Genomic DNA, 27,787 nt, shown 5'->3' on the forward strand with positions numbered 1-27,787 from the left:
TTTTAGCAACATGCTAACGTTTTTTTACTAATTTAGTTTACTGAGGACTTTTTTACGACGGAGTATTAGGGCCACCAAAAAAAAAAAAAGTAATATTACGACTTTTTTTCTCGTAAATTTACGACTTTTAATCTCGTAAATATACGAGAAAAAAGTCGTAACTGCTACATTACGAGATTAAAGTCGTATATTTATGACTTTAAAAGTCATAGGCTTATATTTGCGACTTTTAATCTCGTAAATTTACGAGAAAAAAACTCGTAAATTTACGAGATTAAAAGTCGTAAATTTACGAGATTAAAAGTAGTAAATTTACGAGAAAAAAAAATCGTAAATTTACGAGAAAAAAAGTCGTAGTATTACTCGTAAATCTACGAGATTTAAAGTCGTAAATTAATGAGAAACAAACCCAAATGAGTCTGTTTATCAGAGCTGACGTGGAGTATCTTGTGAAGATTTATTTCCAGATCGGTGTTAAAAACAAAGAAATTCTGAACCTTATGGTGATTCAAAACCAAATTATTTCCTGGTTCGGTGTCGGTAGTGTGGAGTTTCATATGTAAATAAAGAGCTCAGAATAATGCATGTTTATCAGGTCCGTCACTTTATTTTGCCTTTAATTTCCCAGAAGCCCTTTTCGCCACCTTACGTCACATGACAACCAAAGGAGAATGTAAACAGAGCTCCGGACCTCCCCATCTCCAAATGAAACATCCCTTCTCAACACAAAACAACATTGAGAAATGACAGTTGTCTGTTACATTAGCACAAGAACATTGAAAATTCAGAAAACTAGTCCTCTTCAGACGGAAGCATCACAGAGTTGGAGGAGATCTGGTCTGACGCGGAGGAAGAAATGACTGGAAGTGAACAGCTGCGCGGATATCGACGGCTTCGTCAACGTAATCTGCAGAAATCCTGCAAGCCACCATCAACGAATAAAACATTAATAAACTGTAAATCAAATAAAGAAACTTCCAAACACTTGAAATATTTTAAACATTTAGTTTACCTGATGAAATCCAAGATGTTTTTCACATTTTGGTCGGTCTGCTTCAGCGCACGGCATAAATTCGCTGGAGTGTAGGCTCCCCTCGACTTCAATATATTTACGAGAAAAAAGTCGTAGATTTACGAGAAAAAAGTCGTAAATTTACGAGAAAAAACTCGTAAATTTACGAGATTAAAAGTCGTAATATTACTTTTTTTTTTTTTTTTTTGGGTGGCCCTAATACTCCGTCGTACTTTTTGGCTATTTTGCAGTTAAGCTAATATTTTAGCAACAGGCTAACGTTTTTGACCAACATGTTAACGTTTTTGACTAATTTAGTTGACTGAGGAATTTTATACTATTTTGGAGTTTAGCTAATATTTTAGCAACATGTTAACGTTTTTGACCAACATGCTAACATTTTTGACTGATTTTGTTAACTGAGGAATTTTTGACTATTTTGGAGTTTAGCTAATACTTTAGCAACATGCTAACGTTTTTTTACTAATTTAGTTTACTGAGGACTTTTTGGCTAATTTGGAGTTAAGCTAATATTTTAGCAACATGCTGACGTCTTTATCTCATCTGTTACCCACTGGGGTTTTCCAGGCCAATTAAGAGTTTAGCTAATGTTTAGCAACATACTAACGTTTTTGACTAATTTAGTTTACTGAAGAATTTTAGGCTATTTTGGAATTTAGCTAGTATTTAAACGATGTGCTATTTTTTTTTTGGCTATATTTAAAGGACACACTAATTTTTTTTGCAAAGTTGGCATGCATTGAGGATTTATTAAGCAATTTTATGAAAACATTTTCAGGAATTTATGTCAACTTCAGCGCTCTTTCATAGTTCTTTAACCTAATTTCCGGTCTTTCATCAAATTTAACATTTTGCAAATAGTTTTTGCATTTTCAGCAATTAAAGTAAATTGTGTTACCATTTTCAGCAAAAAGCTTCAACAATCTTCAGCGATTACCTTCAACAAAAAAAGCACTCACATTAGCACTATTGCAAGTAATGCAACTTTTCTAGTTGCTAATAAAGATGATCACAGTATATGACATGGGGATGATCTTGAGGGAGGGCAGGATTGGAGCGATAATAATGATGATGAAGGCAATCATTTTGGCTAGTTACCTGTGCGGAGCAGATGTGGTGGCACCGCCGTGGCCTCTTTGTTCTCCCTCGTGACCACAAATGATCTTTCCCTCTAACACATATGCATGAGCCCATGCACAGAGGAACATACGCGCACATACTTCACGCTCGCTTATTCTGCTTACAGTTTATCCTTTGGCCGGTTGCCACGGCACGCCATTTGTCAAGGCAATTTGCAGCAGACACTAGAAGACAGCCGACGATAACACCGGTGCACCAACATCCTGCCCCTTTGACACCTATTTTTTCCCCTCATTTGGAGCAGCTTCATCACCTAATGAAGACACCACATCGCCACCATTCCTTTCTACTTATAAAACTTATTACCCCTTTATTCTTTTCTTAGTTCCATTGTGTTATTTTATCCCCAGCAAACAGATTAACAAACCATGTGAACGTATGAGAAAGGAGCTGGTCACAGTGATGTCACGAATCTGCAGCTCTGAAACAGTCGGAGGTGCCAAACCGATGACCATCGAAACATTTCTTTTTCTCAGCTTGAAGAAGCTGTTGTTTGATTACAGATTCTCAAGGGAAGTCACCATCCCCATATGGCTAAGGAAAAGATTTATTTGGGCCCCTCACAACGAATATGCATCAAAAAAAACAACAGAAAGACTGCCGGAAGGTCAAGCAGCTGCAACGGCATTCACGCTCCTCCCTTGAATCATTTTTTGATAAATGTACAAGTTAAAAGAGTGAGCAATTCCTGTCACATTCAGTTACCTCATATATTGCGGCTTTCGCGTTGCTTCGCAGATGCATTAGTTCTCCCTTTATCACTCTAATCCGATAGGCTCATTCTGCACGGAGGATTGGATTTACAAGCTGCCGATTTGCCTGCAGCATGCTAATGTGTACAGTGCTTTAAGTACAATGTTTGGTTCCAAAGTCATAGAATTATACGACTACAGGAGGACAATCAATCTTTTACTGAGTGGTACCACAGCTATTCCTGAAAGCAGTCAGTGTGGCTGAAAAACGTAAATGATAGTAGATTTTAGCTGAAAAAAAAAAAAACTATAAGGGGTATTTATGTTTTGATTTCCTTGAAATAAAGGATATTCTAATACTCTTGATCTTTGAGTTTCCCAGCATCAAAACAGCCCCCTCCCTCCACCATTACATCCTTCCACAAATGAAGACGAGTCTTACTTGGTGCCTTCTCAGCAGCTGTCTGTGTGTTCTTCTTTTTGTGTGATCTAGATGACTTTAAGTCAGAGCTGAGGGAGCAGCTTCCTTTGATTGCGGGCTCAGCAGCGGCAGGAGTGGTCTTCATTGTCTCCCTTATTGCCATCTCCATCGTGTGCAGCAGGTAACCACCACATTGTCTTTTTCTCTGCCTCTTGCTGGGATACATTGTTTGAAACTCCAAAGCTGAGAGCAACCCAGTAAAAATGACAATTTACTGACTCTCCTCTAAAGAAGTATAATGCTGTGGGGCTTTCAAGAATGCGGTTTTATGACCAGCTGGTGGTGTACACACCGGACCAGAGGCAGACACGCATGTAATGGATTCTAGTTTTTTTTGTGTTTTTACTAGGCGCGTTAATGTACGTTAATAATTAAAAAAAAATAAAATAAAATAATATTATTAACGCAAATAATTAAACCTCCGTCTTCTGCTTTGCGTGGCACAGCGTCTTTGTCGTTTTTTTCCCACTTATACTATGGTAACTTACGAAAGAAAGAAATATCCAACCAATTTTTTTCTACTTTATTCTTATTGTTTTTTTTGGTTTTGATCGCTTTTCACTCAAAGCTGACCATTTGATTTGTGACCTCGTCTGCAGCGTCAAAGGAAAGAAAATTTTTAACTGGCCATCATGATGGTATGAATAAAGCATCAGTTCAGAGAGAAAGTTCACCTTTAATTGCTTGTTTTGTCCTGATGATGACACAAACATTTGTTTTGAAGAAGTTCGCACAGTGATAGTGAACATTTGGGCTATGTGGCCAGAACTTCTTTTAAAGATGGGCATCTACACCCAGCAGCCAATCAGAATTGAGTATTCACCCAGACCAGGGTGGAATGTCATGCTAAAGTTAGTTAAAGCGCAGAAACACAATATTTTTTTTTTTTCTTTTGACTGTATGTCAGTTTTTTTTGTAATAATACTGCAAACATAAATGTCTTTAGAGTTCTGATCATCTTACTTTTTATTCATTTTTTTATGGAAACAAATTACACTAAGACAGACAATAAAAAGGAAGAACAATTTTTCTTTCTGGCGTGTTTTTGTTCAAAAGCCTTTGCGATTAATCGTTATTAACCATAATCCAAAAGTGGGATTATTCTGATCTTTTTTTTTTTTATTTTTTATTTCTATTTTTTACCGTTTACCAGAGCTCACACGCCACCTACAATAGCCGAGACTTGGAGCACAAAGTCCCAGCGGAGCAAATCCTGCAAATCTTGCTCCAGACTTTTTGGTTTTACAGTTCTGTCCATCTTGGCGTCACATTAATCCAACCAAGCACAATTCATTTCTCCTTTGTGATCATGTTTTCAATGGTTAGCAGAGTACTTTGAAGCGAACGCTTCCTAATCCGAGTCCCTGATTGGTCATAGTGCTGCGTCGCTGCAATTCAGCGAGGAAAATGTTCAACCGGCTGAACTTTCACAGTGTGATCAATGAACGTCAAATTTGTATGTAAAGTCCCCAACTGGACTTTAACACTTGCACAGTGACACATAGAGCATAGATTTTCCAAATATGAGGCCAAATATTAAAAAACAAACACAAGTTACTACCATTAAAGTGCTTAATTTATCCATATATACCAGGTTTATTAGGAATTCATACAATTGACTTCTTTTAAATATTTTTTAAATGTTTAATGATTGCGTAAGATAGCATTTTTAGCTCCTCAGAACTTGTTCTTGATTATTTTTCTGTTATCCTTCATATTCATCCAGTTATAGATTGTGCATTTTAACATGCATGTGTTTTATTAAATGTAGCTTCCTATCCCCGTCTGTACTATCCTTGGCAGTGTGCTGAGTAAAGATTAAAGTGCCACAAAATGGTAAAAGACGTGATGAAAGGGAGGGAGCTACACTGCTATGTTTTCACTGAAATACTGTAAGAAATGTGTCAGCTCTACTGTACCCTGTTAAACCAATCTCATTTAGCAGCAGTTTGTCAATTTTTTTTCCTTCTATGCTCTGCTTTAAACATATGAAAGTCCAATTTTCTCTAGTGCTGGGTGCAGGCTTGAGCAAGTCAAATGTTCATCAAATGGGCCATGCTCTTTTGATGCTGAAGCAGAGGAGACAGATGAAAAGGAGACAGATCCCATCAAGGTCTAATTAAAAATCAGCTCATTTTCAGAAACTTCATTTGCCACCACAAACTTGGCGAAATTGAGTGAATTCAATCTGTGTCATTTTCAGGCCACAAAGAATTTCATGAACATGAATTAAAACCTTATTTAGTCTTCCTTTCATGCTGCCAACCCCAAAGGTTTCTCTCTAAATGTGTTGCTTTCCCAGGAAAAGAGCTTACACTAAGGAGGCGGTATACAGTGACAAGCTGCAGCACTACAGCACAGGAAGAGGTGAGTCCACCTTCAATCTCACAAATCCAGAGAGCTTGTGATCCATTTCATACAGCCAACTAGTGAATTGGTTTACTTGTAATATTCTTAAAGGACCTATAACCAGGGGACGGCAACCTTTAACAGCAAAAGAGCCATTTGGACTCGTTTTCCACTAATAAAAACTTAGAAGGAGCCTCATAGATTTACTTTAGCCTTTAAGAAATTTGGATAATTCAATACCATTTTAAAAAAATAATAAATATGAAGTATTTCTATTTTTTGGCAAGATCAAAAGCAAAAATATAAAAAGAAACTAGCATCTCTCAACATGTGAGTTTTTTTTTTCATTTTTACCTTTTAGTAGGTAAAAATGAGTAAAAATAGTAGATGCCAAATTAGCCAAAAAGCTAGCTTGTTGCTTAATTACTAGCTAAACTCCAAAATAGCCTAAAATCCCTCAGTAAACTAAATTACTCAAAAATGTTAGCCTGTTGCTACAATTGAAGCTAAACTCTAAATTAGCCTAAAAAATCTCGGTAGATAACAAATTACTTAAAAACTTTAGCTTATCACTAAATTTTTAGCTAAACTCCAAATTAGCATTAAAAACTCAGTAGAGGCCAAATTAAACAAAAAAAACTTGTTGGTTAATTACTAGCTAAACTCCAAAATAGCCTAAAATTTCTTAGTAAACTAAATTGCAAAAATTTTAAAAACTTACTATTATATAATTTTTCTTCACCCAGAGAGCCACCATGGAGAGATAAGAGCCACATGTGGCTCTGGAGCCGCAGGTTGCAGACCTCTACCATACCATGCTTTTTTTTTAGTCTTTCAGAGTAAAATATATCCATACATATGATCATATATTATCTTTGGCACACTAAAGAACACATTATTTATCCAAAATTTTTGTCGTTTTTCCACAAGTGAGATGCCTCAATATCTGAGGCACCGCCTTCCGCTGCCTGTGGGTGCCGCCCATTTCATGATGTCATCCTAGATCCGGCCTTGACATCGTGTCTGCGTTTCGCACATGAAAAAAAAAGAAAACAACATCCAAACTTTTACAAAGATGGATACCTGCCTTCAGTAGCCCCACTGGTTGTAGTGATTTCCTGAGCTAGCTGTGGGCGAAGCTAGAGGCTGAGCACTACCATATGAGCGGCGAAGCTAGCAGCCTAGTACTGCTAGCTGAGTGGCGAAGATAGCAGCTGATCACCGCTAGCTAAGCAGGGAAGTTAACAGCTAAGTACCTTTAGCTGTGCGGCTAATTTAATGGCTGAGCACTGCTAGCTGAGTGGCAGAGTTAGTGGCTGATTAGTGCTAGCTAAGCTGTGAGGTTAGCAGCTGATTACCGCTAGCTCAGCGGAGAAATTGGGTGTTTGTGTTGGCCTGGGGTGGTGATGGCAGCGCAGAGTCTTCTGGGAAGGGGCTGTTCTCACTTTGTGACATCACCTTGTGAGGATCCGCTTGTTTTCGTGGCTTGAGAGGCATTGGTAGCTAAGCTCCAAAATAGCCAAAAATTCCTCAGTAAACTAAATTAGTCAAAAACGTTAGCCTGTTGCTAAAATATTAGCTAAACTCCAAAATAGCATAAAATTCCTCAGTCATTTAAATTAGTCAATAACGTTAGCATGTTGCAAAATCGTTCCCAGTGATCTTTTAAATATGATTATGCCATTTATAGCCAAAATACTTAAGTCTTTGTTGTTTTTAAGACATATTTACAATGGGAGCTCATTAGAAATTCGCCTCTGAGTTGTGGGTGGGAAGTTATCCTCCTCTAATTTCCCATCAACCCGTTGTTTACACTCTCTCCCGCTAGCCCCCAAGCTAATATTAGCGTAGCAAAAGAAACGACCAGCAATATCGGAGCTATTTTGAGTCTGCTCATCTGCTCTTGATCCATAATGATTTGAAAAAAAAAAATACTCAGAAACGCAATTTTATTCTGAAGTTCTTATATATATTTCCTTCATCAAGACAAAAATGCCACAAGAACATGTTAAATACACCAAAAACACGGTTTTCATTTGGAGTGGGTCTTTAACACATGATGTGGGTGCATATAAAATTGTAAACTTTTTTCAAAGTATATATTTATAACATTAGACAGTACGTCTCCACAAAAGTACAAGTGTTTAAAAAAATATCTGCTGTCATAAACTATTATTATCTTTTTTCAATAATATGAATTTATTTTAAGACGTTGATGTCCTTAACTACATGTGACAAATACTACAGGGCAAAAAAAGGAAAAGAAAAAAAACAGAAAAGGGAGAAATTTCTTTTATAACGGAACCATAAAAGCAGTTTTTCCCTCCTGTACTTATGTAACGGTGACTCACATGACTTTGGACTGTATTGGAGCTGTGATTGCGTCATGTTAAATTACTTTCTGGGCATTGAACTCTGATGGAAGGAAGCCTGTGGGGACAAACATATAATAACTGACACACTCCGCCACAAACAAGCACACAAAAAGATGTGTTCTGGCTTTGTACCTCAATCGAAAACCTTACATTCTGCCAAGCTGGCAGTCTGAAAACGGGCTCACTCAAGAGGATTAAGTTTTGTTGAGCCTGACACAGCAAAGTGTTTGAACACAGTTATTGTGTCGGAAGCTACAGTAGTGGCAGCATAGAGTTCATCAAAACTACTGTGTACATTTACTCACAGTCAGTTTTGTCACAGATTTCTTTTGCAGAAGTCATGATACTAGAACAATAGATGTTTCCTCATTGTCCAAAAAGCAATTTTTATAGAAACAAGAGAAACGCTGATAAGGGATCCTATTCAGAGATTTAGACCGTTAGTCATCCAAAATTCCAGCACTCATTCGCCATCACCGCTGTGTGTGGCATTGTTTTCCTTTGTCCTTTTAAAATTCAACTTTAGGAATGACAACATTTTAAAGAGGAGGAATAAAATGGAACCAGTCAGCCAATAGTTTTAGGTGAACCTCCATAAATGTGCTCCCAGCCTTCAAGCAGCTCTCTGCTGCCACACACCTCCTCAATAGAAACGCCGCTGCAAGAAATAATGAAAATCCAGCGATGCAACCCAACGATCACTGCTTTGAAATCAGACCTTCAAGATTTCTCCAAACTTCAATGTGACGGCTTCGGGAACTGATTGAAACTCAGACAAATAAATCCAGCGATGCCTCATCGTGTGGCCTGTGTTCATGACCTCATTTAGCGGAATCAGAAAGTTTTCACAGTGGCTCCTTTTCCTCGTCTTACATATTTTACGCCCCAATGCTTCCCTGCATATGAACACATATTAAATGACTAATCTCTGAGCCCTGTTTGCTCCTTTGTTACTGGAGATGTTTGTGCTTCTGGAAGTGGCGCTCATAATTATTAAGAATTGAAAGTGAACCCCATTTTTCCAAAATACATTTGACTTTTTTTTCAAAGGAGAAATCATTAATAAAAGTAGAAGTGTTACAGATGATCATTCACAGCGTAGTAGAATAAGTAATTACACTTACAGTAATTGTCCTAAATATTGAGGCACATATTTTTAATTAACTTAAACCTGTTAATAACAAATTTGTTTTTTTCCCTTTTAAAAGTAATAAATTGTATGAATGCCTGATCACATTTCTTTTCTGACACAGTTAATGCATATAATTGCTAGAACTTTTCTGTAAATCATTGTGTGAAACACACATCATTCATTTTAATTGTTCCTTAATTTGGCAACGAAGGAGAACCAAAATCTGCAACACAAATTTGTGTGCACCTCATATCAACCAATGTATCGTTCTTCGTTAGGCATATAATCACATTAAAAATATAATTATAGACGAGAAAAGTTGCTCCTAGTATGAGAACTTTTTGCTGAAAATGGTGACACAATTTACTTTAATTACTGAAGTGATTTGCTAAAAATGCAAAAGCTATTTGCAAAATGTTAAATTTGCTAAAAGACTGGAAATTTCGTTAAAGAACTATGAAGGGAGCGAAATTTCTGAAAAAAGGTAGTAAAATTGCCTAAAAATCCCTAATACATGCCAATTTTGCAAAAATATTTAGTGTGTTGCTTAAATATGAGCCAAACTCCAAATTAGAACAAAAAAACCATAGTAGATGCCAAATTAGCCAAAAAGCTAGCTTGTGCTGAAATACTAGCTAAACCCTAAAATAGCCTAAAATTCCTTTGTAAACTAAACTAGTCAAAAATGTTTGCCTGTTTCTAAAATAGAAGCTAAACTCTAAATTAGCCTGTACAAAACTCAGTAGATAACAAATTAGCCAAAAATGCTAACATGTTGCTCTTAGCTAAATTCAAGATTAGCATGAAAAAAACCTCAGTGAAAGCCAAATTTGCCAAAAAAGTTAGCACATTGATTAAATACTAGCTAAACTCCTAAAGAGCCTAAAAGTCCTCAGTAAACTAAATTAGCCTGTTGCTAAAATTTGAGCTAAGCTCCAAATTAGCATAAAAAAATCTCAGTAGAGGCCAAATTAGCCCAAATAAGTTAGCTAATTGCCCAAAAACTAGCTGAAGTGCAAAATAGCCTAAAATTCCCCAGTAAATTAGTGAAAAATGTTAGCCTGTTGCTAAGATAGAAGCTAAACTCTAAATTAACCTAAAAAACCCCAGTAGATAACAAATTAGCCAAAAACATTAGCATGTTGCTAAAATATTAGGTAAACTCCTTTTTTTTTAAATTACTATAAAAGATGAAAACATAGCTCATGGATGTATTTAAAGGCTTGTTGCTAATGTACTTAATTTTTTTAAATCTGAAGACTTTCTCCTTCATTTCCTATTGGGCGTATGTTGCTCAATTTTTCAAAAACTCTAGCTCAGTTGCTTAGTAATCATTCACACAATTACAGATATTGTCAGGTAAAACACATGAAGAAGAAATCGTGCTCTCCTGTTGAAAGGCTAACATATGGAAGTGTCCTTTTAACTTCAAACAATGGTAATTTATGAAGCTGTTGTTTCTATTGCAGATATTTCTCCTGGTCCTAAGACAGTATGTACATTTTGCTAAGGAAGACCAGTAATCCAATTGTATCTTCAGCAGTAATAGATCAGTGTAAGCATTACTCCTGCGTGGTTGATTTGTGGATACATTAGAGCCACTGAGAAAGCAAGCCGAACAGACAAACAGCACCATCACTGATGGGCAATGGTGAAAATAACATGGTTATGGGCTCTGCAGTACATTTTCATTTAAGCCTATTAGCCACAACATTAAATCCCCTCTGCCTACTATTGTTACACCCTACAGCTCTGACTAATCACGGCAAAGAAACCGTACCTCCATTTGTTGTGTAGTCTCAGTTGCTGCTAAATTGACAGCAGATCTTTTGAGAGCTGTGTGCTGCAGGCTGATGGCACAACATTACAAAAAATAAAGACAAATCTGTAACTTTGTTTATACTGGAAATATTCAAAGTGAAATATTCATATAATTATACACATTTCACTCATTTAATGTGTATATTAAGGACGTTTTGCAAACGTTGAGATGGCTCCTCCCCTAAAAGAAAGTCTGTCCTTTGTTAGAGGGACAATTTTTACTCTGATATATTTACTTTACCCACACAGAGGACAGGTCTATAAAATATTAAAATGGTAGTCTACTTTTTTTATGAAGTGGCCATATAAAGATCAGTCCACTTAACCAGGGAAACAAGGAGGGAAAAGAAATAAACTCTTGTGTTTTAAATTATAAATGAAAGTCAACTCTAGGCTGTAAATTAAAACGTAGTGGGTGCATGTTTACTTCCAAGTTTGTGCACATGAGCTTAAGATAGTCCGTAGATGTGTTCCCAAAAGCCTGTTAGTGTGGATCTTCCATGCTGAGACTTCAAGTGCTGCCAAGGCAACACTTGTAAACATAAAGGCCTCGTGGAATGCAAACTCTCAGATGAATTAGCTTGGATTCAATATGCATAGAATCTGTAATGATCAATTACGCCCACCAAAAAGGGGTTCAAAGCAATTTGTGTGGTAACTGAAATTGGATTCTAGTCAAGAGCAAGGTGAGGCACTCTGATCCCAGGACTAAAACTGTCCCTGCTCTGCCTCTTGAGACCCCCTCCATCCTTCTGTGTAATGAAGGCAAATGGCTAAACGCAAAATTGACTTGAAGGAGATGGGTTCATTCAAATAATACCTACAAAGCTTTGTGAACAAAAATTGACTCTTGGAAAGAGATTGCTGTTCACTGCTATAGTAGAGAAGATATTGATATCTGGCCACATTGTTGTTTGCCATATGGTAGTGAGTCACTTACTTCAAAAGTAAAATTTACCCTGCATTCAGCCCATTGACTGTATCGAGGCAGTAGACTGAGTGAGTGGGAAATCACCCATAGAAAATGGCTTACTTACAGTCTTTCAGTTACCAATTTTCCTGCAATATGGATGCCACCATTTGAGTCAGAAGAGGTTAGTAGGCAGCAATTGGTAAAAGTCAGTCTGAATCAGCGTTTCTGTGGCAACTACTGTTGCCAATCAGGAGCGAGCTTGTTGGAAGTCCAGACCACTTCCACTTCACTCGAGGAGCTTGGGAGAATCTGGCTATGTCCAAATTCCCACGCTAATTCCTAATAACTAAGAAACTATGTAGTACAGGGCTATACAGTGCCCTGGATTTTAAAAGCAATTCGAACACCATGTTCACTTCTTTACTTTCGTTTTGCTAAACGCCGGATATGACGTCACCGATTTCACAAAGTGAAAATTGAATCAATACAAACATTCTACAATGTCTGTTTGTGACTCCACTGTATTATGATGGTGAAAATCTGGATGGTCTTTTTTTTGGCAAAAATTGTTCGACCACCAGTGAGCATCAATGCACACTGGCTTTTCACAAAGACTTCTAGGAAATTTATAGTGCAATCGATTTTGAAATTAATAGATCCAAAAAGCACTAATAAAAAGGGCGAAAGTGAGTAGGGAAGGAATTCAGACCTAGCTCCCATCAATCAAATATTTAAAACAATTGAGGTAGGGACCAGCACATGTTTTTATTGATGCATCTGATTGGTCAGTTTACGACTTGAATAACTTGCAATAAAGGAATATAATCATGGACAAAAAAATAGAATTAGCAAAAGCATTATAAAAAAGGTAACAGATCAAGAATGGTTATTCTGAGAAATAGAATAGCTCTTTATTTTTCTATAGATGTCTATGGGATTTTGGCTTATTGGAGCCGGCGGCTGCTTCCGAAATGGAATGCAAAGGGGGAGGAATCTTTCAGTCCGGTTCTCTTATACCAGGGGTGTCCAAATGAGTCTTTGAGGGCGGGCCTACTGCTGGTTTTCCAGAAGCCCTGTCTTATCTGCTACTGATTACCTTGATCAGGTATGTTTAGCCAACAATGAGATTCAATGGCAGGTTGGTTGGAAAACGTGTAGGACACTAGCCCTCGAGGACTGATTTTGGACACCTGTGCTTTATATCTAACGATTCTTAGTCCCCTTCAGTGTCACTTTTTGACACTTTGGGTGTCCCCAATTCATAATTTTTACGTGCTGGCTATTTGCTTTTTGACAAACTAGCTGTCGGTTCCTGAAACCCCTCAGGATGTGGTCCCATACGCGGTAATGGACACGGAACCAGGTTAGGGTAACGACACCAGGTAAGGGTTCCAGTCCAATCCATGTCTTGAAGGTTGGGGACCCTTGGTTAGCCTTGATTAGTGTATGCATTTTTCCCTGACAGTAGCTCAGTACCGAGCAGACCTTGGACCGGTAACGGTTTGCGGCCCGGAGGTTGGGAATCCCTGATTTAATGGGAACAGCCAGCACATCAAAAAACGACAAGTTGGGGACACTCAAAACGTCATAAAATGACACAGAGGTGGCACGAACCATATGTTCATATGATGAGTTGGGAATGACAATGCGTTGATTTTACAGTCAATGGTTCAGACTATTGTAAAATTGCCAAAAAAGTTTAATAATAGCATATTGCCCCCACCCCACACATACACCAATAGAGCTCCTATGAAACTAGCAGAACAAAAAAAAAATGTTTTACTAAGATAAAGGTATAGAAAAATCACCTTAATTAATTAATGATAAAGAGCTCATATGAAATAAGAATAAAAATTAATCAGTCCATTATTTGGTTGAATGAATCAATGGATCATTTAGTCTCTTTCATTCTTATATAGGTTTTGCCATCATCCACCTTAGTATTTATTGTGCTTAAAATGCATAGTATTAATTTCTATCAGCTGTTCTGTGGCCTGTCTCAGATTTGGATCACAGAGTAAATGGAGTCTGCATCATTTGCCACTGTTAACAGCTTGTAGTGAGTTTAAGTAATGCTATGTCATATAGTGCATTAACTTGAAATATTACTGCAATAATCACTCATTAATGCAAGACATTACCCATAAAAATAAAAAACGGTATCTTCTTTTGGAATGCTCATAGAAGCACTTTGGTTGTTCTAGAACTCTCTTTGCGAGCCGACATGTCTAACTGCCCATCCCCACTTGGCTGCCCGACCCACTTCTCAGGCTCTCCAGGAATGAAGATCTACATTGATCCTTTTACCTATGAAGACCCCAATGAAGCTGTGAGAGAATTTGCCAAGGAGATTGACGTCTCCACTGTCAAGATAGAGGAGGTCATCGGTGCAGGTAAGGCTAAAAGGGCTCTGGATTACTTGTAGAGTATGTTTCTGTGTATTTCTGTCATTTCAGACATGAACATGTCCGTGTGCAATTAAGTGTGGATGAAATCTGTTCAGGGTCATAAAGCTAACCCTTTTGGCAGCTACTACGATCAGGGAAACACGTAAGGGCCCCATGTCAACTGTACCAGCAGTATATGGGTTAGCTACCAAGGGACCTAAAGGCATTAGAAATAACTCAAGGCTCTCTGAATATTCGCTGCGTGTCTCTTGGCTCTCGCTTTATTGGTTTCGCTCTAAATAAGCTCTACCTTGCATCAAACCTTTTAATTTACTGAATATGTAAAATATCTTGCACACATCTTGCATATGTCCTTGTTTCAGCGGAAAATAAAAATGTTTATTCATAGGCATGAACGTGCAGTTAAGGGCTTTGAAGTAACTTTTGACCAACCAGCTTAAATCTTTTTATGTTTATACATTTTTAATGTTTTACTTTATCACCATAATATGTGGAAGAAACTGACAGCCCCTGAACTCACACATTGGCAGAGGTAAGGTAGGGAAAACTTTCAAAGGGAATTACAAATTAACAATTGTTTATTAATTGTTGATTTCACCGTTTGATGTCTCTGCAGGACAACAGAATGGTGATAATTAATCAAACGGGCTCCAGATGTTTACTAGATAGTGCTTGGGGTGGCACTTTTTGCTTCATCCACATATATGAACTATCCCTTCTTCTTGTTGTTTAGTTAGACAACTTTTATTAAAATTGGACATTATTAAAAAAGACAGAGGTGTTTGACAAACTAAGACCAAATACTAATACTGATACTAATTTCCCTATCCCTTTGATTGTAGGTGCATTTGTGGGGGTTGGGGTGTCCGAAATTGTTTTTTTTAAGGGTAATCAGAATAATAAAAATGTTTACTTTCACCTCTGATTCACCCCTGAGGGTAACGTGTAGAAACTTTTGATCTTGTATTCCTCCGCCGCTAACATAGATGACATCATCAAGGGGTAGGATCGTCCACACTTTTTTCCCAATAACTCTCCACTTGGAGGACTAAATGTAGGGAGAAGCCATAGGGGTAGGGGAACAATTCAGATTTGACCTTAAGACTTTCAAATCAGATTGACGAGTAGTTGTCCTTGACTCTGCACTTGTCTGCTTTATCAGGTGAATTTGGTGAGGTGTACAAAGGCCGTTTGAAGCTGCCTGGTAAGAGGGAGATCTTCGTCGCCATCAAAACACTCAAGGCCGGCTACGTGGAGAAGCAGAGGCGAGACTTCCTATCTGAGGCATCAATCATGGGTCAGTTTGACCACCCAAACATCATCCGTTTGGAGGGGGTCGTCACAAAGAGCCGACCTGTCATGATCCTCACGGAGTTTATGGAAAATGGCGCCCTCGACTCTTTTCTACGGGTGAGAGAAAAATGTTTGTGTATTTTGTCTATAGTAGTAGCTGGACTGAGTTTAAATAAATTAGGTTCATTTCTAAATACAGTAAAAGATGAACATTTTTCATTATCCAATTTAACAGAGCTAGTTTTGGTTAATGTTGGGTTAACTGACGATATGTCCTGATACAGCAAGATGATTTGAATCAAGCAAAAAATGGACTAATTTACTTTAGCTCGACTTATCAGCCTTAAACTACTCCATTAATGCCAGGAGGCATTACTAGTTCTTTCCCTCTTTTATGGCAAGAATTGAGTAGACATACAATTTAATCAATATTCAGCTGTTCTTTCTTCCCTCCTTTCTTCAATCTCACGGATTGGTGTTTTATTCCACTTTGATCTCTGGTGGGTTTAAATGGCCTCTTTGAAGTTAGCTTTGCTAACCGCCACATCCGACTCGTGTTTCCATCGATCTCGCTTTACACACTTATTTGTTACTGTGTTTCAAGAGTTCAAAGGCTTGTGAACAGTCAAACTGGAGTAGAGCTACCACAACAGAGAGATGGAGGACTACAGCTTTCATTTGTCAATCTTTTTGTTTACAAGACTTTTCATGCAATTTTTGAACATTACAAGAAAATATATCACTATGCTATTTTATTTTTTTTCTAATACAGAAATATGTAAAGCAAAACAGGGAAATAAGCTGTAAGGAAATGTCTTGGGTATTATGATACCTTGCATGAATCATCAAGCGGCTTTATATGTGATAATACTATTCAAAAGGAATAAACTGATTTTATGACGCACTGCTTCAATGGTTAAGCATCGCCATAAATTAAGTCAGTGAGTTTTCAAAGGAGGAATTTTGAAACATCAAATAACAGCAACAATCAACTCAGTGGATTGTGATATTCTAAGACCCGTCTGGGAGAAATCCGCTTATCGCGTTGATTGTGCTTGTGCTGCAGGTGGGGACAACTTTAAAAATAAGGTGATACAGGAAAGGTTCCATTTATTGGATACTTGTGACTTGTCTGAAGTTTTTATTACTTTCCTTAGTGAAAATACTGCATAATGGAATCAGTCCATTCTTCTTGAATAAACCTTGTTCTGTCAGCATTTTCTTAAGAACCTAAAAATGTAGATATTTTGTGCACAAAATAAAAAAAAAATAGTGTTGACGTCTTCCGACAAAAACTATTTTAAACTGTAAGAAAGATGGAAAGATAGTTTAACACAGTATTCATAATTCAATGAAGAAGTAATATAATTTCTTCATGTGCCCTTAATGCGTTTTCTGTTTTCACATGATCAAAATATGTATATTGGTTTCCTTTTAAGGGTAACCAAACACTTAATTACCGTTTTGGGGCTGTTGACCACTATAAATGGGGCTTTTAAAGTGCTGTATATTGCTCCTTACTACATTTTTGACAATTAAAAATAAACTTGTTTAACTGCTGAAATTATAGTCTGTATGTTGCCCCCTACAGGTTTAAATGATGTATTACAGTTGAATTTTGTGATTGGTCAACTGGTGTAAGTCTTACGTCATTTCATAAGTTTGACGTTCTCATGCTCTGCAGCTCCAGGATAAAAGTCCCACCCATCTTAGATTCTGTAACGGTCAGTCATTATCGTGTTAGCTTTAGCATGACTCATAAGAGTATTGTCAAAAATCTATCGGCTTGCACGACTTTCCAGTAAACTTGGAAGTTAGGCAACAGTGCTTTAGTGCAGTTGGCATTGAATCCAGCAAACTCCATCCTGGGGATGGGTTTGTAATAAACGTTTCACTTGGGATTGTTTATTTAATACGTTTATTAGCTTATGATGCTAGCCTCAGACACGGGTCCCTTTCAGTCTGGACCATGATCGTCAGGGGAAAGTGGAGGAGAAAAATCCTCAACCTCCACAGAAAGTTCTGTGTAGGCAATGGCGCAAAGCAACTACGTTACTTTAAACCAGCGGTGTCAAAATCAATCACAAAGTCATTGTGGTGCGCCGCTTGAAACTGCTAACTTGAACTGATTTATGAGACCCGTTTTGTGCGGCAAGATGTGAAAATGAAAAAGCAGTCTTCACTGGTTTTGTCACTTTAATTATGTCACAGTACAAGCAGCGAGGATGAAGAAAAGGGAAAAGCAGTTTGGAGAATTGCTTTTTCATTTTATTTAAGAGACAAGTAATGCAGTTATATTGTGAAAATGAAAAAGCATTTCTGTTGATCCATTTTAATTTTCAAATTTGATATTTCTTCTTGAATTTAGGTACAAATTTACCAGAGAACTTTTTTTTAAAATTAAATATCAAATTCCCTTTTCTTTATTATTTTAACTAAGTTATAAAATGAGTGGTGTTGAAGAAGAAAAAGCAGTTTGGAGAATTGCTTTTTGCATTTTATTTAAGAGACAAGCAATGCAGTTACATTGTGAAAATGAAAAAGCATTTCCAGTATTGACTTTGATTTTGAATTACGGGCTACAAACGCTTCCCCAGTGTTAACCCTTTAAAGGACTGTCTATTATATAATTTTTTCTTTATTTGTGTCTCCCTTAGCAAAACGATGGTCAGTTCACAGTGATCCAGCTGGTGGGAATGATGCGTGGCATCGCAGCAGGAATGAAATATCTCTCAGAAATGAATTATGTTCATCGTGACCTGGCTGCAAGAAACATTCTTGTCAACAGCAACTTGGTTTGTAAAGTATCCGACTTTGGACTGTCACGCTATCTGCAGGATGACACTTCTGATCCCAGCTACACCAGCTCTCTGGTGAGTCCTTTCACTTTTCTTTGTTTTTACACTTCTTATGCATTAGAAATTACAAACAGATTTAGTGGTGGATATAAAGAAAAAGTTTTAATATACGTTTACTGACATACAAAGCAATTAAAAACACCAGCTTCCCCGCATCACTCTTCCAAAGTTTGGGCACAGTTCATTCTTTTTAAACGCCTTTCACCTTTCCAATGCCATCTATTTTATATGAGCTGTCAGTCTCTTCTTCCTCATCCCTCTTCCTCCACTTCCCTCCACTCACCAAATCACAGACTGGAGTTCTGTCACATCTTCATTAGTGTGGAGACAAGCCTCCTCTGGGAAGGCTTCTCTCTCGTTGGCATGCCCTGAGTGCAGAGAAAGCAAAGGGCACTGCAGCCCCTCAAACTGACATCTCCCACCTCTCTCTCCCTCCCTCTCGCTGCTCGTTCGTTAGTACTATGGCATCATGGGAGGCTTTGGCTCCTCATTAACTCCTCCACGCTACAGATCTGTAATTATTAGCAGCCATCGTTACTTCATCTTCTACCTCTCCTGCTCCTAAGTCAGAACACACTTTCACAAACAGGCGGCAGAGGTCATTTTGGTGAAAGTTCTGCACCGGGTTGGAGAACGGCAATGACCGTGTGCGCGGATGCGTGCGTTTGTTGTTGTTTTTTAATGAAGATTAATTGATATGCTCACTAATGCTGTTCGGTATGTGGTCTTTATGGGGACCAAAGAGTGGTAATAATCAGCCAGATGCTTTTTCTAATGCTAGTGCTGCTCTGCCAACTGAGGTTAGGTACAAACACGTCATATGTTACTGTCAGATTGTGTAAAATGAATGATAGTTTATGAAAACCCTCAACATGAATGATTACATTATATTATGTCATTGCATTAGCTGGGTTTGACATTTTTATACAGACTAGGTTATTCGCTATTACTAACCCATCAGTCGATTTCTGTCAGGCTTATAAGAGGATTTCAAATCTTTCAAATCAGAATAATAAGTTTATTAACTTTCTATTATTTGTTCCAACTCCTAATATTCTTTGGATAAAACTGCAACACTGGCAAACGCCTTGTCCTGTTTTATTTAACAGCTATGAAAAGCTTGCAACTAAAGTAATTTTATCAGTAGAAGTCTGTTTTAGGAGAAATATATTTCATTTGGCTGAACCATGTCCTGTTCTCCAGTGATCCCCTTTGAATTTTGGTTTGACAGCCTCCAGTGGTTCCACACAAGTCTTACCTGACAGTGTTACCTTGGAACTGAAAGTTCAACTTGTTTGACTAAATCGCCTTGGGGGTGTTCTCTGTAAATCAGTCACCACGTTCATCGTGAATGTGCTGCACTATGGTGGTACAATAAAGCTTATGAATAAATATGAATACAATCTGAATATATTATAATATAAAAGGGGCCTATTTTGGGATAAACATCAGAGGTATTACAAGACATGTAAACCTTGAGATCAAAGGCATTCTGTCCAGTCAGAAAGGTTCTAAATAAATAAACATATATTAATAAAATATTGGGATTATGGAAATGTTAAAAATAAACAAATACAAGTACAGGTTTCATTTTTCTATTGTACTTTGTCTGATGAAGTTAAGTAACCTTCAGTGCCATTTGACTGGCAGGTTGGTTTCCAAGGTGTGTTCAGCAGCGGTGTGGTTGCGGCCAGAGGAGATTTGACCTCCCATCAGGGTGACTGAGAGCTAATCGCTCCCCAGGAATAGCCTGCTTTGTATGCTTAACCCCTGTGGCGAAACTTTGCTGAATTGGCATTATTCAGCAACAAAGCGGAGCAGCACCTCTGTTGTCTGTACCGCTAAGCTACCTAATGAAACAGTTTAAAAGGATTGGATTATAGATTGTGCTCAGTGTTTTGAAGTTGTTTAAAGCAGATTCTACAAAGGATCCATATGGCTGGGATCTAAAAACCTACAAGAGTTGAGAGGTCAAAGACTAGAAATTCTTTTTTTCTTGCATTTTGTTTAGCAGTTTTGTATAAAAAACATTCAAATGATATCTTACCTTTATACTTTTATTACTGATTGAAAGTAGAATTTGTTTATGTTTGCTACCGGATCATTTCTGTACATAAATTGATGCATTTTTGCTCTAAACTGCTTTCTAATCCTCGCCTGCAACTCTAACCACAGCAGTGACGGTGCCTGTGGTGTGATGTCGGAGCCACGGATGGGAGTGCACGCTGGTAATTGTGTTAACCCTGGATGTGGGTTTGCTCTGGAGCAATGTTGTGCACCTTTAAGACAGAGGGAAGCTGTCCTCCCTCTCCACTGGCAGCCCACCAAAGTCATGATTAATTAGCCTTGCAGGACAATCTCAAACTGCAGTGGTCTTGTTAGGGTGCTGTGTGTAATTCATTTAAAGGGTTCAGTCACTGCTGGGTTCTTCGACGCTATGGCTTTCCTGCTTTTGGTCATGATTTAGATTTAGAAACTACTTAAAAATACGCGTAAAGCTTCTTTGTGAGTTAACCTGTCAGAAAAAAAAAACTTTTCATCAAAAAGAAAACAATAAAAACGTCCATTTTGAGCTGATTTGCTTGACATATTTAGTGAAACTCAGTTACATCATAGAGAATTATTTCAAGAATCCTCTTTATAGATGTGGTCATGGCATCAGTCTCTTTCGATATTGAGAAAACGTGGCTTAATATCCTTGGGACATGATGAAAAATGGAGAAAATGAATGTCCTCAAGTTCAAATTAGTAACTGTATGACTATTTTCCCTGTAAGTAACTTATGTAACTAAACATGTTGGTCAACAGTAAGATTTGAGGGTCTGCATGTGACGGTAAAGACAACTTTAATTTTAGAGTATGGAAAACACTTTTTTTTACTTTTACAAATTCAAATATCTTTTAAAAATGTGTTCAGGTACTGTAGATTTTATGTGTACTCTGTCCCGCTAATGCCAACCAATACTCAATTTCTCCACAGATTTAGAGGTGATCAGCAACACATTTTCATTTTGATATTAAGAGAAACTGGCATTTTCCTAAAGTTTAAAGTCGTTTTTTACTTTTGACAGAAGCTCGTTTGACTTCCTCTAAAAATAAAAGACTTCCTGTCCAAAACAGGAACATCATAGTGAAACCAATTTACTCCTATGAAATATTTTGAACGATTTAAGGCAAAAATGACATTTTCCTTTGTTATACTTAAGGTCTACTTCTTTCTACTTACTGCTGTGCATAAACATGAAACAAAAAAGGTTATTGATCCAGTAGAAAAAGTATATAAAGAATACACAAATCTATATATTTTAGCTACTTCCTTTTGAAAAGCTACTAACCATTGTTAGGGAGCATTAGATGAAATGTACTTTAAAGACATAAAATATACAGAGCAATCAGTCACTACATTGGCGAATATTTACCAGAATGCATTGCCGTCAAACAACTTTTGCGAAAAAAAAAAAAAAGGTGTTTAAATATATTTTTTAATAAGCCATCCGCATTTTCATCATCAGAGCACTATAGATAATTTAGAGTTTAGCTTCTGTTTTAGCAACATGCTAACGTTTTTTGCTAGTTTGTCATCTACTGGAGGTTTTAGGCTAATCTAGAGTTTAGCTTCTATTTTAACAATATGCTAACGTTTTTTTTGCTAGTTTTTTTGTCTACTGGGGGTTTTAGGCTAATGTAGAGTTTAGCTTCTGTTTTAACAACAGATTTTTGACCAATTCATTTACTGAAAAATTGTACGATAGTTTGGAGTTTAGCAAATATTTTGGCAAAATGCTGATGTTCTTAGCTAATTTGTTATCTAGTTTTTTGGGGATAATTTAGAATTTAGCTTTTATTTTGGCAACATGCTAACATTATTGAGTAATTTAGTTTACTATGGAATTTTGGGCTATTTTGGAGTCCAGCTAGTAATTAAGCAACAAGTTTGCTTTTTTGGCTAATTTGGCCTCTAATGAGTTTTCTATGCTAATTTGGAGTTTAGCTAACATTTTCAGCTAATTTTTTATCTTCGGGGGTTTGTAGGATAATTTAGCTTTTCTTTTAGCAACATGCTAACATTTTTGGCTGATATAATTTTCAATTCAATTCAATTCAATTTTATTTATATAGCCCAAAATCACAAAGAGATTTGCCTCATTGGGCTTCAAAATATAAACAATTGTTAAAAACTAAACAGACTACATAAACTGGTTATCCCTGCCCTTAGACCCTCCCTCCCGGTAAGGAAAAACTCCTAAAAAAACCTGAGTCAGGAAAAAAAGAAGAAACCTTAGGGATTCCCACATGAAGGAGAGATCCTATCCCAGGACGGACAGGCGATACCAGAACAGTTAAAGAAAGATTAGCTTCTACAACTACGTATCTAAAAAAGCTGAGGGACGAGTGATGATGAAGTCCACAGTCATGATGAAGCAGAAGTGCAGTCCACGACCAGGAGCAGGAGGAAAGACGACCCAGCCGGAATCACAATTTACTGAGGAACTTTATGCTAAATTGGAGTTCAGCTTTTAATTAAGGAACGAGCTAGATTTTTCACTAATTTGTAAGGTAAATACATTTAAAAAATCAAATTTTGAGACATGCAAGTTTCTTTTTATATTTTCGTTTTTATTCAGGCTAAAAAAAAATTTTAAAAATTCACATTTATTAAAAAAAGAAACAAAAAGAAGGCCATACAAATACAAATTTCTTAAAGACTAAAGTAAGACTGTACGGCTCCTGGGTTTTAATCAGTGGAAAACGAGCCCAAATGACTCTTTTACTGTGAAAGGTTGCCGACCCCTGAACTAGATAGAGCTACACTATGTAGTTTTTTAATAGTTAGGGGTTAGGGTGGGAATTCAGACATAGGCTGAGTGATAACCAGTGGGTACTTCCTTTGGTTGAGCTGTCCATGATTTCTACAGTCAATGATTTTGATGTTGGAATCAAAAAACACACTCTAGGTTATATTAATTTATAACTACAAATATCTTGATGCATACATCTCTCTTGGTCTTTACATGTATGACTAAACACATGCAGTACTCAGTGGTTTTTACAATGTAGATTACTTCGCGTAATTTATTAAAATAGTAAATATTATAGTTCTTTCATCATAATAATTTAGAGAGGTGTGGTGGAGGGTTTAAACTGCTCTTTTTTATACATTTTTTTTTCTGTACTAATCTGATTTTTTTATTCTATATACGGTATATATTAGTAAAATGTCGTCCATTTTTTTTTTTTTCCATAACAATTTTCCAAAACATGCCCTAATTTAATGAGGAGCACAGTCAGTGAAATTAATTTGACAGACCGCTGCTTTTGCGAGAGAGCAGAAGACCACGGCGTGGAGATGCTAGCTTTGCGGGTAGAAGATAAGAACGCATGTCATGTCAGTCAAAGCTTTTTTTGTGTTGATGTTAGGTCATATGATCCGTCGTCTATAAAAAGATGAGTGTCTGTCAGGGGCTGCATTTGCACCATGCGGCGTGGATGTCATTATCATAAGTGGTAAAAAGATTGTTTCACATCTGCCATTAGAGTGCACCTCGGGGTCCACCTGTGATCTGATCTTTTTTGTGTGAATAATTGCTTAAATCCCTCTTTGTCTGCTGTGTTGTTTTTAATCAACAGTTCACTTCCCGTGCATAATTTGCTGGAAGGTAACAGCAGAAATTATGCAGATGACATTGGTGGAGCTGGTCGTCCTTCATGAGCTCGCTGGGAAATGTGTACATGCTGCTAAAAGAACGGGGCCAAAAACTGCTCCGAACCCCCTCTGAGTGTGGCTTGAAAAGCTCCTGATATCTTTATTGCTTCTATTTTTTTTATAAATCGTCTCCTTTTCTGTCAAAATCTACATCATTTGGTAGAAATCCAACTTGTTGACACGGAGTGTGCGCTTCTTCTCAACAACTTAGCGATAAAGGTGGTGTCCTTTCTATTTAAGGTTCATGCCCACAGGACAGTAGTGAAGAGTTCAGGTGCAGGTAGGAGTTTTGGCATGTCACGCGATGGGTAGTGCGTTCAAGGTGTGCGTTGGTGCACACAAAAGATGCCCTTGGCGCATCTATGTGTGTGTTTTTATTTTTTTTTGTTTGTGTGTTTGCTTGTGTCATTGAAGCTGAGAGAGGTTGAAAGGCGGGGTCACAGAGAGCCAGTAACAAAGCTCATCCGTCAAATCCGCGTGACCCGACTGACATTCTCTCAGCTCCGCTTCAGCGCTCACACTATGTGGACAGCCCCGCTGTTTCTGTCATTTGTCTGTTTTCTATTAGCATCCTTTCCTGCTCTTGCTGGCTTCAAGCCTCTGCACTTTTTAGGCTGCTCTATTCAACTTGTTGTGAAATATTTATGCACTCATGGGGACAGCGTCTCTAAGAAAACACAGTTAAAGGTCCATATACTGTAAACCAATAAAAAAAAAAAAACCAAACATTTATTTAGATGCATTTCTTCTTTGATGACTTTGTGTTTTAGTGCATTTGGATTTTGATAGTTGGTCTCCTCAACATCCAAATACCAGGAAGCCTTTTTATCTTTACAGCCATGTAGAGAGGATCACATTCCTTCCAGGTCACTGATTAATCCAGAGGTTTGGGTCATTTATTAAACAAGTTTGACCTCCAGAAGACGTAACTACACTCAGAGTTCTTGTTAAGCCACAAAGCGTGCAATTGGAAATGGATTGACTCATTTAGTTTGTGTCATCCTTAGACCTAATTACTAACGTTGTATCACAGTACCGTGTTAGTAAAAAACTTTACTGGTTAATTAACTATAACATAAACAAGAATATGACAAACAAAATATTTTTTTTGTTTTGTTTTGTTTTTTTTAGACTGAAATAAGTGGATTTGCAACCTTTAGAACAAAAAGAGCCAATTTCTTATTGTCCAAAACCCAGCAAAGTCTTACCTCATCGTTAGGAAAAATCACTTTTTTTTTTTTTTTTTTGTCCAAAAATACTTTATAACATGTAGCTTTTATATATTGACCATAATTGAATTCTTTATACAACATGTTAAACTAATTTTACTTTTGACTGCAGCACACACAAATTCATTTCAAAATAAAATACACCCTGTGTCAAATAAAATTCTCTCGCAGATTTACTTATATTAAAAATGTAAGAAAATCCAATCAAACACAACATTTTCTACCATTATGACTTTAGTGCATCGTCATTCTTTTTCTCCTTTTACTATCAAGCATAAGCACGACAAGTTTGGTGTAGAATCCAATTATTATTTTAATTATATCTATTTTAAAGGGTCTATACCTTTCAGAGTAAACTACATCAAAAAGTAGATTTTTTCCTGTTTTGGTTCATTTAAGTTTATTCTACTGAACCACTCCAATCATAGATTTAAACTTTGACCTTAACTTAGCCCCATGTTAAAAATCTAAACACAAATGACAAATCTGTATTCAGTAAAACAAATTAGCCAATTACTAGTAAAAGAAACATTTTTTTTTCAATAAAATCATTTGTTTTTCTTCAACCCCATAAAGCCACGATGGAAGGATAAAAGAGCCACTTGTGATGACCCCTGACCCAAACACTTTCATTTAAGCCCACAGCAATTTGTCCTGTTGTTGCTGCTGCTTAAACTGAAACATTTTAAATTAAAGAGCAATTTTTGGTATCGTCTACATACAGTCTGTCCAATAAAAAAATACCCAGACAAAACCTAAAAATCACATTACATCTACTAAACTTTAAATAAGTTTGCATTGTTTGTATTTGTAAAATCGCCCCTCGTCTGAATGTGAAATGGTCTGTGATAGCTTGTTTTACTTTAGATTCTGCAACACTGCCTTTAGATGAATAAAACATCATAAAAATAATTAGCTGGAAAAATAAGACCAATGTAAAATTTGAATGTGACAGAACAGTCGATGTACAAAGTCAAATAAAACGAAAAGAAACCAGACAAGTTCTGCATCTGTCCTCCCCGTCAGACTAATCAGCCAGATAAAGAATGTAATTGTGATTTCCTGCACACCTTCTGCCATCCTTTTCAGATTCTGGAAAAGACGAGCATTGATGCACCATCTGTCGCAGATTTGCATCTCAACAATAACATAAAGTCTTCACTTTTATCTGCTCGCTAAATGGAAGAAAGAGACAACCTTGTTGAGCTTTACAGTGCTGTCAGCAATGAAGTGGAAAAAGGCGACAAAGGAAAAAGAAATGTTCAGTAATTTCAGTGTAAACTCGCATCGTCTCTCTGTCAACGGCTCACAACAACAACTAACGGTCACACCGCTAAACTTGAAGGAGATGATGTAAGTTCAATTAGTGCCTAATTGACAAACGTTACATCTAAAGAGGAGATTTTATTTAGTTAAAATCTCACTTCTGACTTGAGAATCTAAAACTTCTCAATTCAAATATTTTACTTAAACAAATAATCATGATTATGCCTGTTTTTGGATAGTATATGTGATGTAATTCCAATGTTCCAAACCCAAAGAATCCCAAACTCTGCCAACTAATTATAATATCAGGAAGAGAGCAACCAAAGTCAAACTAATATCACTTCTTAACACCAAGAAACTTTAAGCACAGGTAATTGAAAAAAACAACAAAATAAATAAATAAACTTAACATAAAATCTAATCTGCTGAAAATGCAGAGATTTTGCATCTTTACCACACTGCTTTTATTTAGAATTTTACATTCTGAAATCTAATATTTCGTATTAATTATAGATTTCCAATATGCTGTTTTTCAAATGCAGCCATTTTTTTAATTGTTTATGGATTGGAATTTAGAATTTAATAGATAAAGTAAAAAACACAAAAAAAGAGAAAAAAAAATCAAAATGGTTTTTTCATCAGAAAAAAAGTTTAGTCTTATAAATGAATTAATGTTTTATTGTTAAATAAAGGGGGATAACATTTAGTGTGAAATTACAATGTTTCAAATTAAACTTTCTTATTTTATTTTGGGCCTCCTTAGTTTTATTTATATAGCCAAATATCACAAAGCAACTGTCTCATTGGGCTTTATACCATTAATTGTACAAAGCGGACATAAAATATAAACACCAGCTTAATGCCTAACTTAACTAAACAGACTAAGCTAAACTGGTTATCCTTGCCCTTAGACCCTCCTTCTCAGTAAGAAAAAAACTCCTAAAAAAATAATCTACACTGTGATCAAACTGTTTGCTTGAGGCGCAAAACTCAAACTAAATTAATTCCTCTGTTATAATTTTCTAATTTCAGGAGTCAGAGCCACCCTTACTAGCATTTTGGGGAATTCTGGCCTATTAAAGTTTAACTTGTG

The 27,787-nt window shown here is 36.8% G+C and overlaps 1 protein-coding gene across 2 annotated transcripts in view; it reads left to right on the forward strand.

The window, feature by feature from the left end:
• The window catches only part of LOC112147554 (ephrin type-B receptor 1-B), a 211,823-nt gene that overhangs the window by 164,875 nt on the left and 19,161 nt on the right, over window positions 1-27,787 (forward strand). The window contains exons 8-12 of one of the 2 annotated variants that reach the window (XM_024274054.2): window positions 3,359-3,467; window positions 5,649-5,713; window positions 14,141-14,329; window positions 15,507-15,754; window positions 18,295-18,510. In XM_024274054.2, coding sequence (XP_024129822.1) covers window positions 3,359-3,467; window positions 5,649-5,713; window positions 14,141-14,329; window positions 15,507-15,754; window positions 18,295-18,510 — 827 coding nt within the window. The remainder of the gene's footprint in view (window positions 1-3,358; window positions 3,468-5,648; window positions 5,714-14,140; window positions 14,330-15,506; window positions 15,755-18,294; window positions 18,511-27,787) is intronic. The other variant, XM_024274055.2, reaches the window with a different exon arrangement.

The sequence above is a fragment of the Oryzias melastigma genome, linkage group LG17 (genome assembly GCF_002922805.2).
Source record: "Oryzias melastigma strain HK-1 linkage group LG17, ASM292280v2, whole genome shotgun sequence".
Lineage (NCBI taxonomy): Eukaryota > Metazoa > Chordata > Actinopteri > Beloniformes > Adrianichthyidae > Oryzias > Oryzias melastigma.